General features: G+C 36.9%; 1 protein-coding gene across 10 annotated transcripts in view; it reads left to right on the top strand.

Moving 5' to 3' along the window:
* Positions 1–12086, top strand: part of MPDZ (multiple PDZ domain crumbs cell polarity complex component) — a 268048-nt gene that overhangs the window by 151951 nt on the left and 104011 nt on the right. For all 10 annotated transcript variants that reach the window (XM_070431681.1, XM_070431682.1, XM_070431684.1 and 7 more), the window contains exons 4-8: positions 5290–5499; positions 5975–6114; positions 6759–6972; positions 7719–7847; positions 9402–9611. In XM_070431681.1, coding sequence (XP_070287782.1) covers positions 5290–5499; positions 5975–6114; positions 6759–6972; positions 7719–7847; positions 9402–9611 — 903 coding nt within the window. The remainder of the gene's footprint in view (positions 1–5289; positions 5500–5974; positions 6115–6758; positions 6973–7718; positions 7848–9401; positions 9612–12086) is intronic.

The following is a 12086-nucleotide window of genomic DNA, read 5'->3' as shown; positions in this document are numbered from 1 at the left end:
AGTCATTATGATGTGTACTGATCACCATGTTCCATACACGCCCCCTGGTGGTCAGTGCACGTCATAGCGACCGATTGTTCAGTTGTTCTGATGTTCAGTCTATTTGCATATTAGCCTTTTATTATATAGGATTATATATGATATCCAAAAGCTGATCACCAGGGACAGACGCTCAATGCAGGAGCTGCCCCCTGGTGGTCAATGTGCTCCCATAGGGGAAGTGCCGCCCAGCCAGAAGCTGGGTTCACAGCTGGCGAGCACAGCAGCAGTGGCTGGAGCCTTTCCTGCCTCCGTGGCAGTGCTAAGGAAGGAGCAGCAAGCCGAGCGGTAAGGAGCAGCAAGTAGGCGGGCGGTAAGGAGCGAGGGGTCCTGGACTGTGAGAGGGCACAGGCCAGGCTGAGGTACACACACACACACACACACACACACACACTGCATGAATTTCATGCACCGGGCCTCTAGTATAATATATAAACTTATGACAAAAATTTATGAAAATTTATTTAAATTGTTTTGGAAAACTACATAGATGAATGGATAAAACTATTCCTGGTGAATTGGTTGTCTTTGACTAAACTATAAAACATTGAGTGAAAGAGTTCATAAAAATTTAAGTTTCTTTAATGAAGTTGTTTCCCAAGTGTTCAAATTCCTGCTCTGTGTTCAGAGGCTGAAAATAATGCCTTATTATAAGAATTTGATTTATGCAAGAAAGAAGGTGGAGCCCTCCCATTATTAAGATATTTGTGAATGAATATACATATGTTTTAAGTTAAAATAAAGTGCTTACGTTATATATTTGTCCTTTGTTATTATTTCTGCTTTATCTGACCTTTTAGAATAATAACCAAGTACTGATTTTAACTGCATCTTATAAGAGGGCTTCTCCTAGACATCTAAATACTAAGAAGCTGTTTCATTTAAGAAGAATTTGACAAATTTTTAATTGAATACTTCACATAATCTTTATTTGAATTATGTTTTAGGTATTAGGGCTAATTAAAACTCATTAATTAATTTATATGTTTATTTACTAAGAACATAAAAGGCCTGTTTAGACTGAAATATTCAGCCAGACGTTAGAGAACACATAGTTATTTGGTATCTATTGCTCATTTACTAACAACTTCCATAAATTATACAGATTGTTTATATGTAAAAATCATAGTTGTGTTTCCTTCTGTTTATTTAATATTCTAAAAAGCAAGATGGGAGTCAGGTTATTTTTATTAAACATTTTTCATTCATAAACATATGAACAAGCTTATCAAGGAGAATAAAATCCGTTCTCATTTCTCAAGGAGAGTAGTTCAGAAAGCTGTTTTAATAAAGTCATAGCAAAATCTGAAGGAGGCTTTGTGCTTTTTTTATGGGCATAAACTTGAAAATTTAAAAACAAGCCCTTTGTATGATAACATAATTAAGTTAGAGTTTAATATTTGCTTTTCTTTTTTTTTTTTTAATTCACAAGATTTATTGTTGGTTTGTATTTTTCTGTTAAGCCTCACCCGAGGATATTTTTCCATTGATTTTTCAAATTCTTTATTGTATTAAATGTCTCCTCCCCTCCATTGACCCCTTCTAGCCCACCCCTACTCCCCACCCCAGGCTTTCACCACCCTATTATCTGTGTCCATGGGTTGTGCATATATGCATACAAGTTATTTGGTTGATCTCTTCCCACCCACCCACTCACCTCTGCCTTCCCTCTGAGATTCCACAGTGTGTTACATGCTTCTGTGTCTCTGGATCTGTTTTGTTCATCAGTTTATTTTGTTAATTAGATCCCATGAACAATATGAGTGAGATCCTGTGATACTTGTCTTTCTCTGACTGGTTTATTTTACTTAGTGTAATACTCTATTTATGTGAACCTTAAGGGCCAGGAGAAGACAGGAGGAGTCATTGACATTGGTTAAACCTCTCACATATTTGGAGAAAACACTGATATTTAACACTTTTATACATTTTCATATAATAATATACTTGCTCTGGTGCTATAGCTTTACCCTTGGGATGCCCTCCCACCTTGTCTTACACGTATCCGAGCTTACACTTCATCAGTTAACTTCACATGGATATACTCTGTTCTTGGAATGTGATTTGTTCATTCTGGCTTACCATAGTAGAAATCCAAATATTTTTCCTATGAAATACCCCATAGGCCTTAGGTCCGGGTGTGTTGGATCCTCAGCATGTCAAAAATTTCATTATGCCATCTGCTTCAACCTGAGCAGTGTATCTTCTGCTGGCAGGCTTTATTGAAGTGCCGTGGCTCAGGATAAAAAAATAAGCAGGTTTGGCATAAGAAGCTTGCTTTTGAAAAAATAATAATTGATCATGTGCCTGCTCTAGATTTAAAATACCCATTTGAAAGTATTCCCAGAAGCCTCATCTAAGCACATTGATCTCTTTTTCATCTGTGGTTGAAGATAGCAATTATTATGGTTAAATAATTGGTAACTTTGGTAAGTTGTTGAGTTTTCTGTTTTATTTTTAAGGATATGTAACTCTTAGGCACCGATTGGTGATACATTGTGAAATATTTTGATTACTTCTGTTGATGGAAGCTCTTTACCTAATATCCTATTTGCAGAAATGATACCTTAAATGACTTTTTTTCTATATATATAATACAAAGATGATAAGAATGCCATGATGAGTAAAAGCTAACTTATACTGTGTCTGCTGCTATATATAGTGTGTGACTTGGCTAATTTTGTCGTCATCTGTAAAATGAAAATAAAGTTATTTGGAGGCTTGTTGGGGAGATGATATCAGAGTAGGTCCTTATAAAATGAATAGACATTTATTCTGCAAATGTTTGTTGAATGCCAATTATGTGCTAGGCACTCTTCTAGATAATGAGGCTGTAATTCAGAAAAAAAATAGTCAGATTCCTCCACTGGAGAATTCCACATGCTAGTCTGTCTTGACTGGGATGAAAGCTCCATGGCAACAGGGTACATGCTGGGTGGCAGTAAGAACCATGAAGGAAAATAGGGCCGGGTAAGCTCATGGAGTGGGATGCTTCTTAAATAGGGTTGTCAGGGAGGACTTCTGTGTGGTGGCATTGAGCACACTTGAATGAAAGAAATAAGCATGTAGATACTTGAGGGAAGGATGTGCCTGACTGGTAAAGGGGGCAACTTGGCAGTTTGAGGAAAGGTGAAGTGGTCAGTATAGCTGGAGCTATGGGGACACAGTGCTAGGGGATGAGTTCATAAAGTGATCCCGAAACACAGTTGGTATCACCTTGCTGATAAATAATTATAGGTATAAAGTTAGATTCCAGACACCCTATAGAAATATGAAATCACGATTGGCTGTTTGCACTCTTCTGTCAATTATTTAGCTTTAACTTGGGGCTCCTTATAGCAGGCACACAAAAGTAATTACAGAATACTTTTCCAAAATGGAATTATTTTTGTTGTTGTTTACATTATATCATTGTATCTGGAATTTGCCAGTTTGTGAAGTTTAAAGTCCTCCAGATTGGCAACTCTGCCCAAGACTTTTGAGAGCAACAGCAAAGGAGTTGAACTCAAATACTGAGTTAGAGGAAAGAATCGCCACAAGACAGAACCAATTGCAAGTTTAGGAGGTTTGTTCCCAAAACTCCCTCCAACATTTAACTGGAAGGACCAAAGAACTTACTGGGCTGTTAAACTATTTTACGGAAAGATTACAGGTCAAATATTAGCTAAAGGAAGAGACACATAGCTCGGTCTGGTAGGATTTCAAACCAAAGCTTTTATTTTTCTTAGGAGGTATCCTTCCCGGAATCAATGCATGGCAGTATGCATGGAGTATTGCCAACCCGCAAGCTCACCTGAGCTCTTTGTTCAGAGTTTTTATTTGAACACTAGAGGCCCGGTGCATGAAATCATTCACAGAGAGGGGGGTTCCTTCCGCCTAACCTGCACCCACTCAAATTGGGGACCCCTCGGGGGATGTCCGACCGCCAATTTAGGCCCGATCCCTCTCACAATCTGGAACTGCTGGCTCCTAACCACTCACCTGCCTGCCTGACTGATTGCCCCTAACTGCCTCTGCCTACCTACCTGATCGCCCCTTACTGCCCTCCCCTGCTGGTCTGATCTCGCCCCCAACTAACCTCCTCTGCTGGCCAATTTGGTTCTGATTGGTCAGTTTCTATCCCAGTCAGCATCAAAAGCTCCGCCTCTTAAGCAGCCATTGGCTCCTCACAGTTGACCCAGATTTGGTTCTGATTGGTCAGTTTCTATGCCAGTCAGCGTCTCTGGGCCTATCAACGGGGCCTGATCAGAAAGGCGGGGCTGGTCAGCAGCTCCAGTGGAGACCGGGAGAGAAATGGAAGCAAGGCTGTTGGCCAGGCCAGGAGAGAAAGAGAAGCAAGTTCTGATCAACGGTTGCTACAGAGGCTACGGATCAGACCCTGCCTCTCTCTCTCTCTGCAGGCCTCTCTCCGGGCGTGATCTGCAGCCTCCTAGGCAGTCAGTGCTGGGTCAAGGCGGCCACAGTGGCCCCAGTTAGTGCTGGGTCGCCAGGGAAAACCAGCACTGACTTCCGGTCTGGTGGAGCCTTAGGTCGTAATCAGTTGTTATGACCCTGGCTCTTTATTATATAGATCATTTCATAGGCATGATTTATTGATTGATTGCACCAGTGGCTGAACATAGTCTCAGAATTTGAGTTGATATCTTGTGACCTTGAAGCCTACCATGAATAACAAAGATACTCCTATTGTCTGGGAAATCCCAGGGGTTTAGAATTTACTTCTTAGGTGCCACAGACAAGAGCCAGACTGCTTTTTGGGGAAAACCAAATTCTTTGCTACATACATTGTTATAAAAATTCACACAATATGGAAGGGAAATGGCCCCCTGGAGTCCCATCTCTCTGGAATAAGTAGTGTTAGTATTGCTTGTTTGTTTTATATTGTTCCAATGTTTAATAAAGTTCATTGAATCATATTATATTGTAGCTTTTTTTTTTTACTTTAAAGTGTATACAGGTGTGTATGTTTTTGCATGTGTTTTAACGAGTACCCTGAAGTTGAACACTGGATATACATTTTAAAATATTCTGTTATCTAATAAATAGTGATGCATTGCACATCTACACAGTTTTTTGCATGTTATTTTAATATTTCTCATTGAAATAAATTTTTGAACTGTAATTGCTTAATTAAAAGGCATGACCAGTTTGAAATTTGGTAGGTACTTCATTATTACCTCTTTTGGGATAATTTCTATTTAATTGTTTATGGGATGTTGAAATTGTTAATGACTTTCATATTACTCTTAGGTAAACATTGCAACTTCAACAATTTCAAATGTAGAATGTGCCCATATTCCACATCTCAGCCCGGCTGTCATTACTGCTCTGCAAAATGAGTCATTGTTATCGTCCCAAAACAATGGGACTCTGGAAGTACTTACAGCGGCAGGTGCTCCACACATCAATGGGAAAACTGCTTGTGATGAATTTGATCAACTGATCAAAAATATGGCCCAGGTAAGAACATTTTTTCTTTTTAGTTGTGATAGAGTGTATAATATCTTAAAAGAATGTAATCAAATCCTGGATAACTTGAAGAATATTTGTATGTTTATCTTATGTAACATGTTAAATATACATTAAATATATATGTATTAAATGTAGTATTAAATATATTATTATTAAGACATTTATAAAATCTGAAAAAAATTGGAAAGAAAATGAAGTAGATTTTGTTTGGATGGCTCAGAGATTTTTCTATTCCATTTCTTTAAATTATCACATTTTCAACTGAGTATTATGTTTTATGTTCTAGAAATAGTCTCCAGGATAAATAAAATGTCTCATTCTAGGTGATGAGGGATCAAGGTTATTTTAGAAAAAAAAAAAGAATTTATTGAGTTTTTTTTAAACAAAGGAATGCCACTAATAAGATGACTACAAGTGCAAGGATTAGCTTTTAATTTTATTTCTTGCTTCGCTTCCTGGACAGGGTCGCCATGTAGAAGTTTTTGAGCTCCTCAAACCTCCCTGTGGAGGCCTCGGGTTCAGTGTTGTGGGACTGAGGAGTGACAACCGGGGAGAACTGGGAATATTTGTGCAGGAGATCCAAGAGGGCAGTGTGGCTCACAGGTGAGACTGGTGGCTGCTGGTCTGGGTTTGATACCATATTCGGGAGGTGTTGATCACACTGGGAGAATGTAGAGAAGCAAAATAAATGAAAACAAACAAGAATCCAAAAATAATGATAATAACCAGTTTTTTAGGCATCATTGGCATTGCTATGATAAAATGTTAGTCCTTTTGAAAGAAGAGTAGCTTTTCAATAGAGTCATAACTTAATCACTTTTTAGTAAGGAAAGAAAAATTTGATGACATCTTCTCAATGTTAGTAAATGGACTCTTCTGATTAGATTTTAAAATTACTGTTTAGAAAACTATCCGTGTGGCCATGATAATTTAAAAGAGATTTTATTAATATACTCAAAGCAACAAGTAAATATATGCCTCCTCGCTTTTATTTGTAGAAGATAGGCACTTCCAAGATATAATGAAAAGGTTGGGTCGCTGAAAGAAGAGGGCTCTACAATGGGGGGAATTCATTAGATGCACTGGAGCCAAAGTCTATGCCTTTAAAAGTCAAAGTCACGGAAAAAGCTACCTAATTGTGGACATTAGAAAATAGAGTTAAAGTAATCTGATGCTGTACGCCAGAAAAGCTGTCATTGTCTTGGGAGCCATCAGGTATCTTTTACCTCCTTTCTCACTCTTGATAGAGATGGAAGATTGAAGGAAACTGACCAAATCCTTGCCATCAATGGACAGGCACTTGACCAGACGATCACACATCAGCAGGCCATCAGCATCCTGCAGAAAGCCAAAGACACTGTGCAGCTCATTATTGCCAGAGGCTCGTTGCCTCAGCTTATCAGTCCCGTGGTTTCCCGCTCCCCATCTGCGGCCAGCACAATTTCCGCTCACTCTAATCCGGTGTGTATGTAAGATTTTCTCAAGGAATAGAACTCATTTTCTACTTCTTTTTTATAAGTTTCTAGATGACTATTTTACATTTTCCTTAGGTTCTTTGTATTTCTTGAGTTTTTGCCTTTTTATTCTTTTATCTCTCCCTCGCCCGGAATAGTTGTTATTTAATTTTGTAAGTTTCTGGCTTCTAAAACTATTTTTACCATATTTTGTATAGTTTCCTTTTTTATTTGATAACATCTCTCAAATGAAAATAAATTAGACCTTTTACAAAATTGACTCTATCTGCCGACAGATATCATCTTGAGTTTGCTTTGTAATTTGTCAATTATACTCTGTATTATTGTTATAGTTAGCTGTCTGTGATGACTTTAAGAAGTAATCTACTTTGGAATCTTGCAAGGCAGGATAATGCAGAAAACATTTTTAATACGTAAAAGTTTTTTCCTTGATCTTTCCTCTTTTAAAGAAAAAGTTCTACAAAAGATCTCCCAAATCAGTGCCTATCTTTACCTGGTTAAATGTGGTCACTATGATGATGTGTTGATAATTTCAAGATTGATTATGCAGTAACAATCTTTTGAAACGAACGTGTAACTAAACAAAAGAGACATGTCTTACGACTCATTTTTATGTTTGAACTCAATTTTTTAATATTACTCATAAAATAATTTTCACAGAAATCTCAACTGAAATGAAAATTTTAGTTTTTCCTAAATATGTTCAGATTCTTATAGGAGCTTTATTTTCAGGTTCACTGGCAGCATGTGGAAACTATTGAATTGGTGAATGATGGATCTGGTCTGGGATTTGGCATTGTCGGAGGAAAAGCAACTGGCGTAATAGTAAAAACCATTCTGCCTGGAGGAGTGGCTGATCAAGTAAGCTACTCCCAACAGGTGTTCATGCTGTTTTATTAAATAACATGGCTTCATCTTTTACATTATCTGCCAGAAAGAAGAAACTGTGGCCTTAGATAATATCAAAGAAGCTGAGTTAGACTCTTCTGTTTTGCTGGGCTGTCCCTAAATTGTTTTTTTTTTAAAAACTTGGGGAGAAATACCATTGAAAGGGGAAGATTGATCTTAAGTTAAAGGAATAGACCACCAGACTAAAGCCCAAGTTATGGTTTTGATCATTGTAGAGATAGCAGTTCTTTATTTTATGATCGTAAATCAAATTTATAAACCTAGTCAACTGTTTTATGGCCACAAGATTCTATTGAAAAAAGAATCGTTTGCTGTAGTAGGAAAAAGCACAAGATTCATCGTGTCCTTTAGGGATGCGTCACTGGTGTCGTCTTTGTCTATGAAACCCGGCCTGTTTTTGTCACTGGGAGTTGTACATTAAAGAATTGCCATTTATGCTAGAATTGCCATGTTGGAATATATGTGGCAAAATTTTAGTTGCTTATTATAATTTATGTTTTACTTAGACAAGTTCAGCTAATGTAAGAATAGTTGTGCTTTGACTGTAACTTTTCATAATGATGTTTGCTTTTACAGGTGTATTTGAACTTAGGAGTCATGTTCATCTCTTTGTCATATTCATATGTGAAAGTCAGATTTATTGGCAGAGATATTGACAGTAACACAATAGTTTGACATTTTTAAAAGTATTAGCCAATATCTAGCAGTATCTGGTGAAATCCCCTTAGTTGACAGACTTGTGATAAATAAGTTTTATCTTCAGTGTAGAGCCGCACTGTTCAATACTGTGGGTAATTGCCAGATGTCACTTTTTAAATTCAAATTTAAATTAATTAAAATAAATAAAGTTACAAGTTTAGTTCCTCATTTGGTCTGGCTACATTTCATGTGCTCTATAGCTGCAGGTTGCTTGTAGCTGCTGTATTGGACAATACAGAACATTTTCATTCTTGCACAAAATCCTAGTGGCCACTGTATAGAGGCTTATAAGACTGCTTGCCACTCCCCATCTATCTGAATTTTTATCTCACCATGATATCATCTGCAAATGAATTCTTTAGAAATATTTACAACTAAATGGCAAGGCAGAAAATTGTTCTGTCATTGCTTTCTTGTGGTTCATACTATATTTTGTGTAATATATATTTGTATAGTGACTTATACTATATCTTTGTTTAATGGCATTTTCTTCCTCTATTCCTCAAAAAATTCCTCAAAAAGGCTTAATATTTTCTTGTATCAAGTAGGTAGAAATAAAATTGAAAAGCTTATATCGACTATCAATTTAAGGAATATTTGTGAATTTTAGTTACTTATATCACATTGAGTGATATTAGGCTGTTTCAAAAATGTAGTTAAAAGAAACAGTTAAAATTACAGCCACATGTATAGTGTCCTATGATTGATATTTCGTATCATTGATTTTTTATTCCCTTTCCCTCATTTAGGACTTCTCTGATGAGGTAATAAAAATAAAGCCTGATAAACCAATCTCTTTTTATTCAGCATGGGCGATTGTGCAGTGGAGACCACATTCTAAAGATCGGTGACACAGATCTAGCAGGGATGAGCAGTGAGCAAGTAGCACAAGTCCTCAGGCAGTGTGGAAACAGAGTTAAACTGATGATTGCAAGAGGTGCCCTAGAAGAACCGGCAGCACCCACCTCTCTGGGCATCACTGTGTCCTCATCCCCATCCTCTACACCAGAGATTCGGGTAAGTAGGTGAAAGTTCATGGGGTAGGTCATAGACAATAGCACCTAAATGATAGGATGTTTGTTTTGAAACTAGATTTATTAATGTTTATAGATTAGGGGTATATGCAAAATCGATTGACACAGACAAGAGTGTGGCGAAGGCCTTAGGGTGGGGCGGCAGGTGTGCACTAGAAGGGGGTCAGTGGGGAGACAAAGGGGACATTTGTAATACTTTGAACAATAAAGATACATTTTTTTAAAAATGAAACAAAATTCAAATATAGAAATGTTTCGGCACAAATAATATGTTATTAATTGTGAATAATGTGTAACAGATGAAAAATAGATTGCTTAAAAATTCTAGATGACTATTTTACATTTTTCTCTAAGCCGTACATGTATGAGAATAATGTTCTGTAGTACAGAAAAGTATTAAGGAATTATTTGCTACTAATACCTAAAATGTTGGATACTTTTTCTTACATTGAAGGCCCTCAGTAGGGTGTGGTGAATAAAGCTTACTAAAACCTTTAATATTGTTTTATGGCATATCATACAACTGTTATCAGATTTATAATGAGAAGTCACTATTCTTCAGCCAGTTACTATACATTTTTAAATAAAAGTTATGTTTTTGAGATTGTAACAAAAGCTTTACCCATATGCATAGCCTATATTGTTTGTAACAATACAACAAGAGCTAGAAAATTTCATAATTATTCAAATGTGGTGATTATCACAAATACTGCAGATCACAGTATGACTGTAGTGCATAAAAAATTCAACAAAACCATTTTATCTAGAAATCATATATTTAAGGAGAGAATTACACTCAATTTTTAGTTTAGATTTATAGCAAATGTAAATTCTACATTTTTCTCCAATAGTTCTAAAAACATCTGATTTTTTCTATTGAAATTTTGTTTCTAACCAGTTGCTTCGAATTCTTTTTTTAGTATCCTAACCTCCTCCACAGACCCTTTTAAACTTTATTAGAACACTTGAAATTTCCATGATTCTCTTGTTTTCAAGATTGAGTTTGGTTGCTATTTTTTGCAGAAAGAAAGAAAGCTTGTTTATGAAAGTATTTAAGTGGCATTCTTTTGTGGTAAACAAAAACATTTTATTCAGCATATATAAATGAATGCAATACCGAGACCCACTTGATGTAATTGGAAGCTTAGAAAAATATCTATTCTGTGCATATCATCATTTCTGAAGCTTGTGCCCCTTTTAAAACCATTCGATAGTCAAATTGCCACCCTCTAAAATAGCACTCGCATAAGTCTTATTAAAAATAGAAAACACATTTGTTTCCATTGAAGCAGATTTCATCCTGTCATTTTCTTGTAATTATCTAAACTTTAAACTTTTTGCTAAGTTTGCACAGATAATTATGTGCAGTGAGGAAAACTAAATGGAACTTTACAATAAAATTATATCTCGTTTAGGTGAATTATCAGTGAGATACAATCAGAGTTTACTTAAAAAAAAAGCAGAAAACATCACCAGCTAGCCCCAACCAGCATGTCTATTCAAACCGATAGCCTGAATTCTGTCCTGATCTTCTTAGGGTTATCTGTAAAATGCTGACACCCCTTTAGTATATAATGCCAATAGCTTAATGATAACTTACTGCACTAATCCACTAATGCTAATTCAGGAACTCTTGCCCTTCAGGTCAACATAAAATTAATAGCAATGCTGCATGTTAAAGAAACGTGTGTTCAGCTATCATTGCAGGAAGTAAGGGAATCATAGCAGGAAAGCAGACTTTCCTTACAGATAGCTTTTAAAAGTAGAGTATGAATTTACAAAACAAATACAGGGACCATTTTAAATGGTTCATGGGTACATTTCACTGATTTTTAAAAACATAATCAGCCCTAGCCAGTTTGGCTCAGTGGATAGAGTGTCGGTCTGTGGACTGAAGGGTCAAGGACACATGCCTGGGTTGTGGGCTCGGTCCCCAGTAGGGGGTGTGTAGGAGGCAGCCAACAAGTGATTCTCTCTCATCATTAATGTTTCTCTCCTCCCTTCCTCTCTGATATCAGTAAAAATATATTTTAAAAAATAATCATCAGTCTATTAATAATATTTCTGAAGGATAGAGGAAGTCATACTTATGGTGTTAGAATCAACTGTCAACTTGGGATAGTAACAGTAGCAAAGTGTCCTGAGAGGACACAGTGGCCCCTGCATTCCCCTGGGGTTTTGCATACTGCAGAGCTCTTAGGAGCCGGGGTTCTGCAACCAGCCTGTCTGCATTTGAATTCTGCCTCTGCTAGAATGCTTACTGTGTGTCCTTGGAAAGGTCTGTGTTCCTCAGTTTCCCCAGAGAAAAGCTGACAGTGATTGTGCCTACCGCAGTAAATGTGAGCTGGACTGTTCTCCTTATTCCTGATAGACATTTGAAAGTCAGAAAAATTCAATAGCAAAGCCAGATTTGAACTTGATCTGAATTCAAAATGTGAGTACTTTCAACCTCCTAAAT

This window comes from Myotis yumanensis, unplaced genomic scaffold, assembly GCF_028538775.1.
Source record: "Myotis yumanensis isolate MYYU_CA2020_CCGP unplaced genomic scaffold, mMyoYum1.0.hap1 SCAF_12, whole genome shotgun sequence".
Classification (NCBI taxonomy): domain Eukaryota; kingdom Metazoa; phylum Chordata; class Mammalia; order Chiroptera; family Vespertilionidae; genus Myotis; species Myotis yumanensis.
Note: the sequence above shows the minus strand (reverse complement) of the source record. Positions and strands in the feature narration are given on the sequence as shown.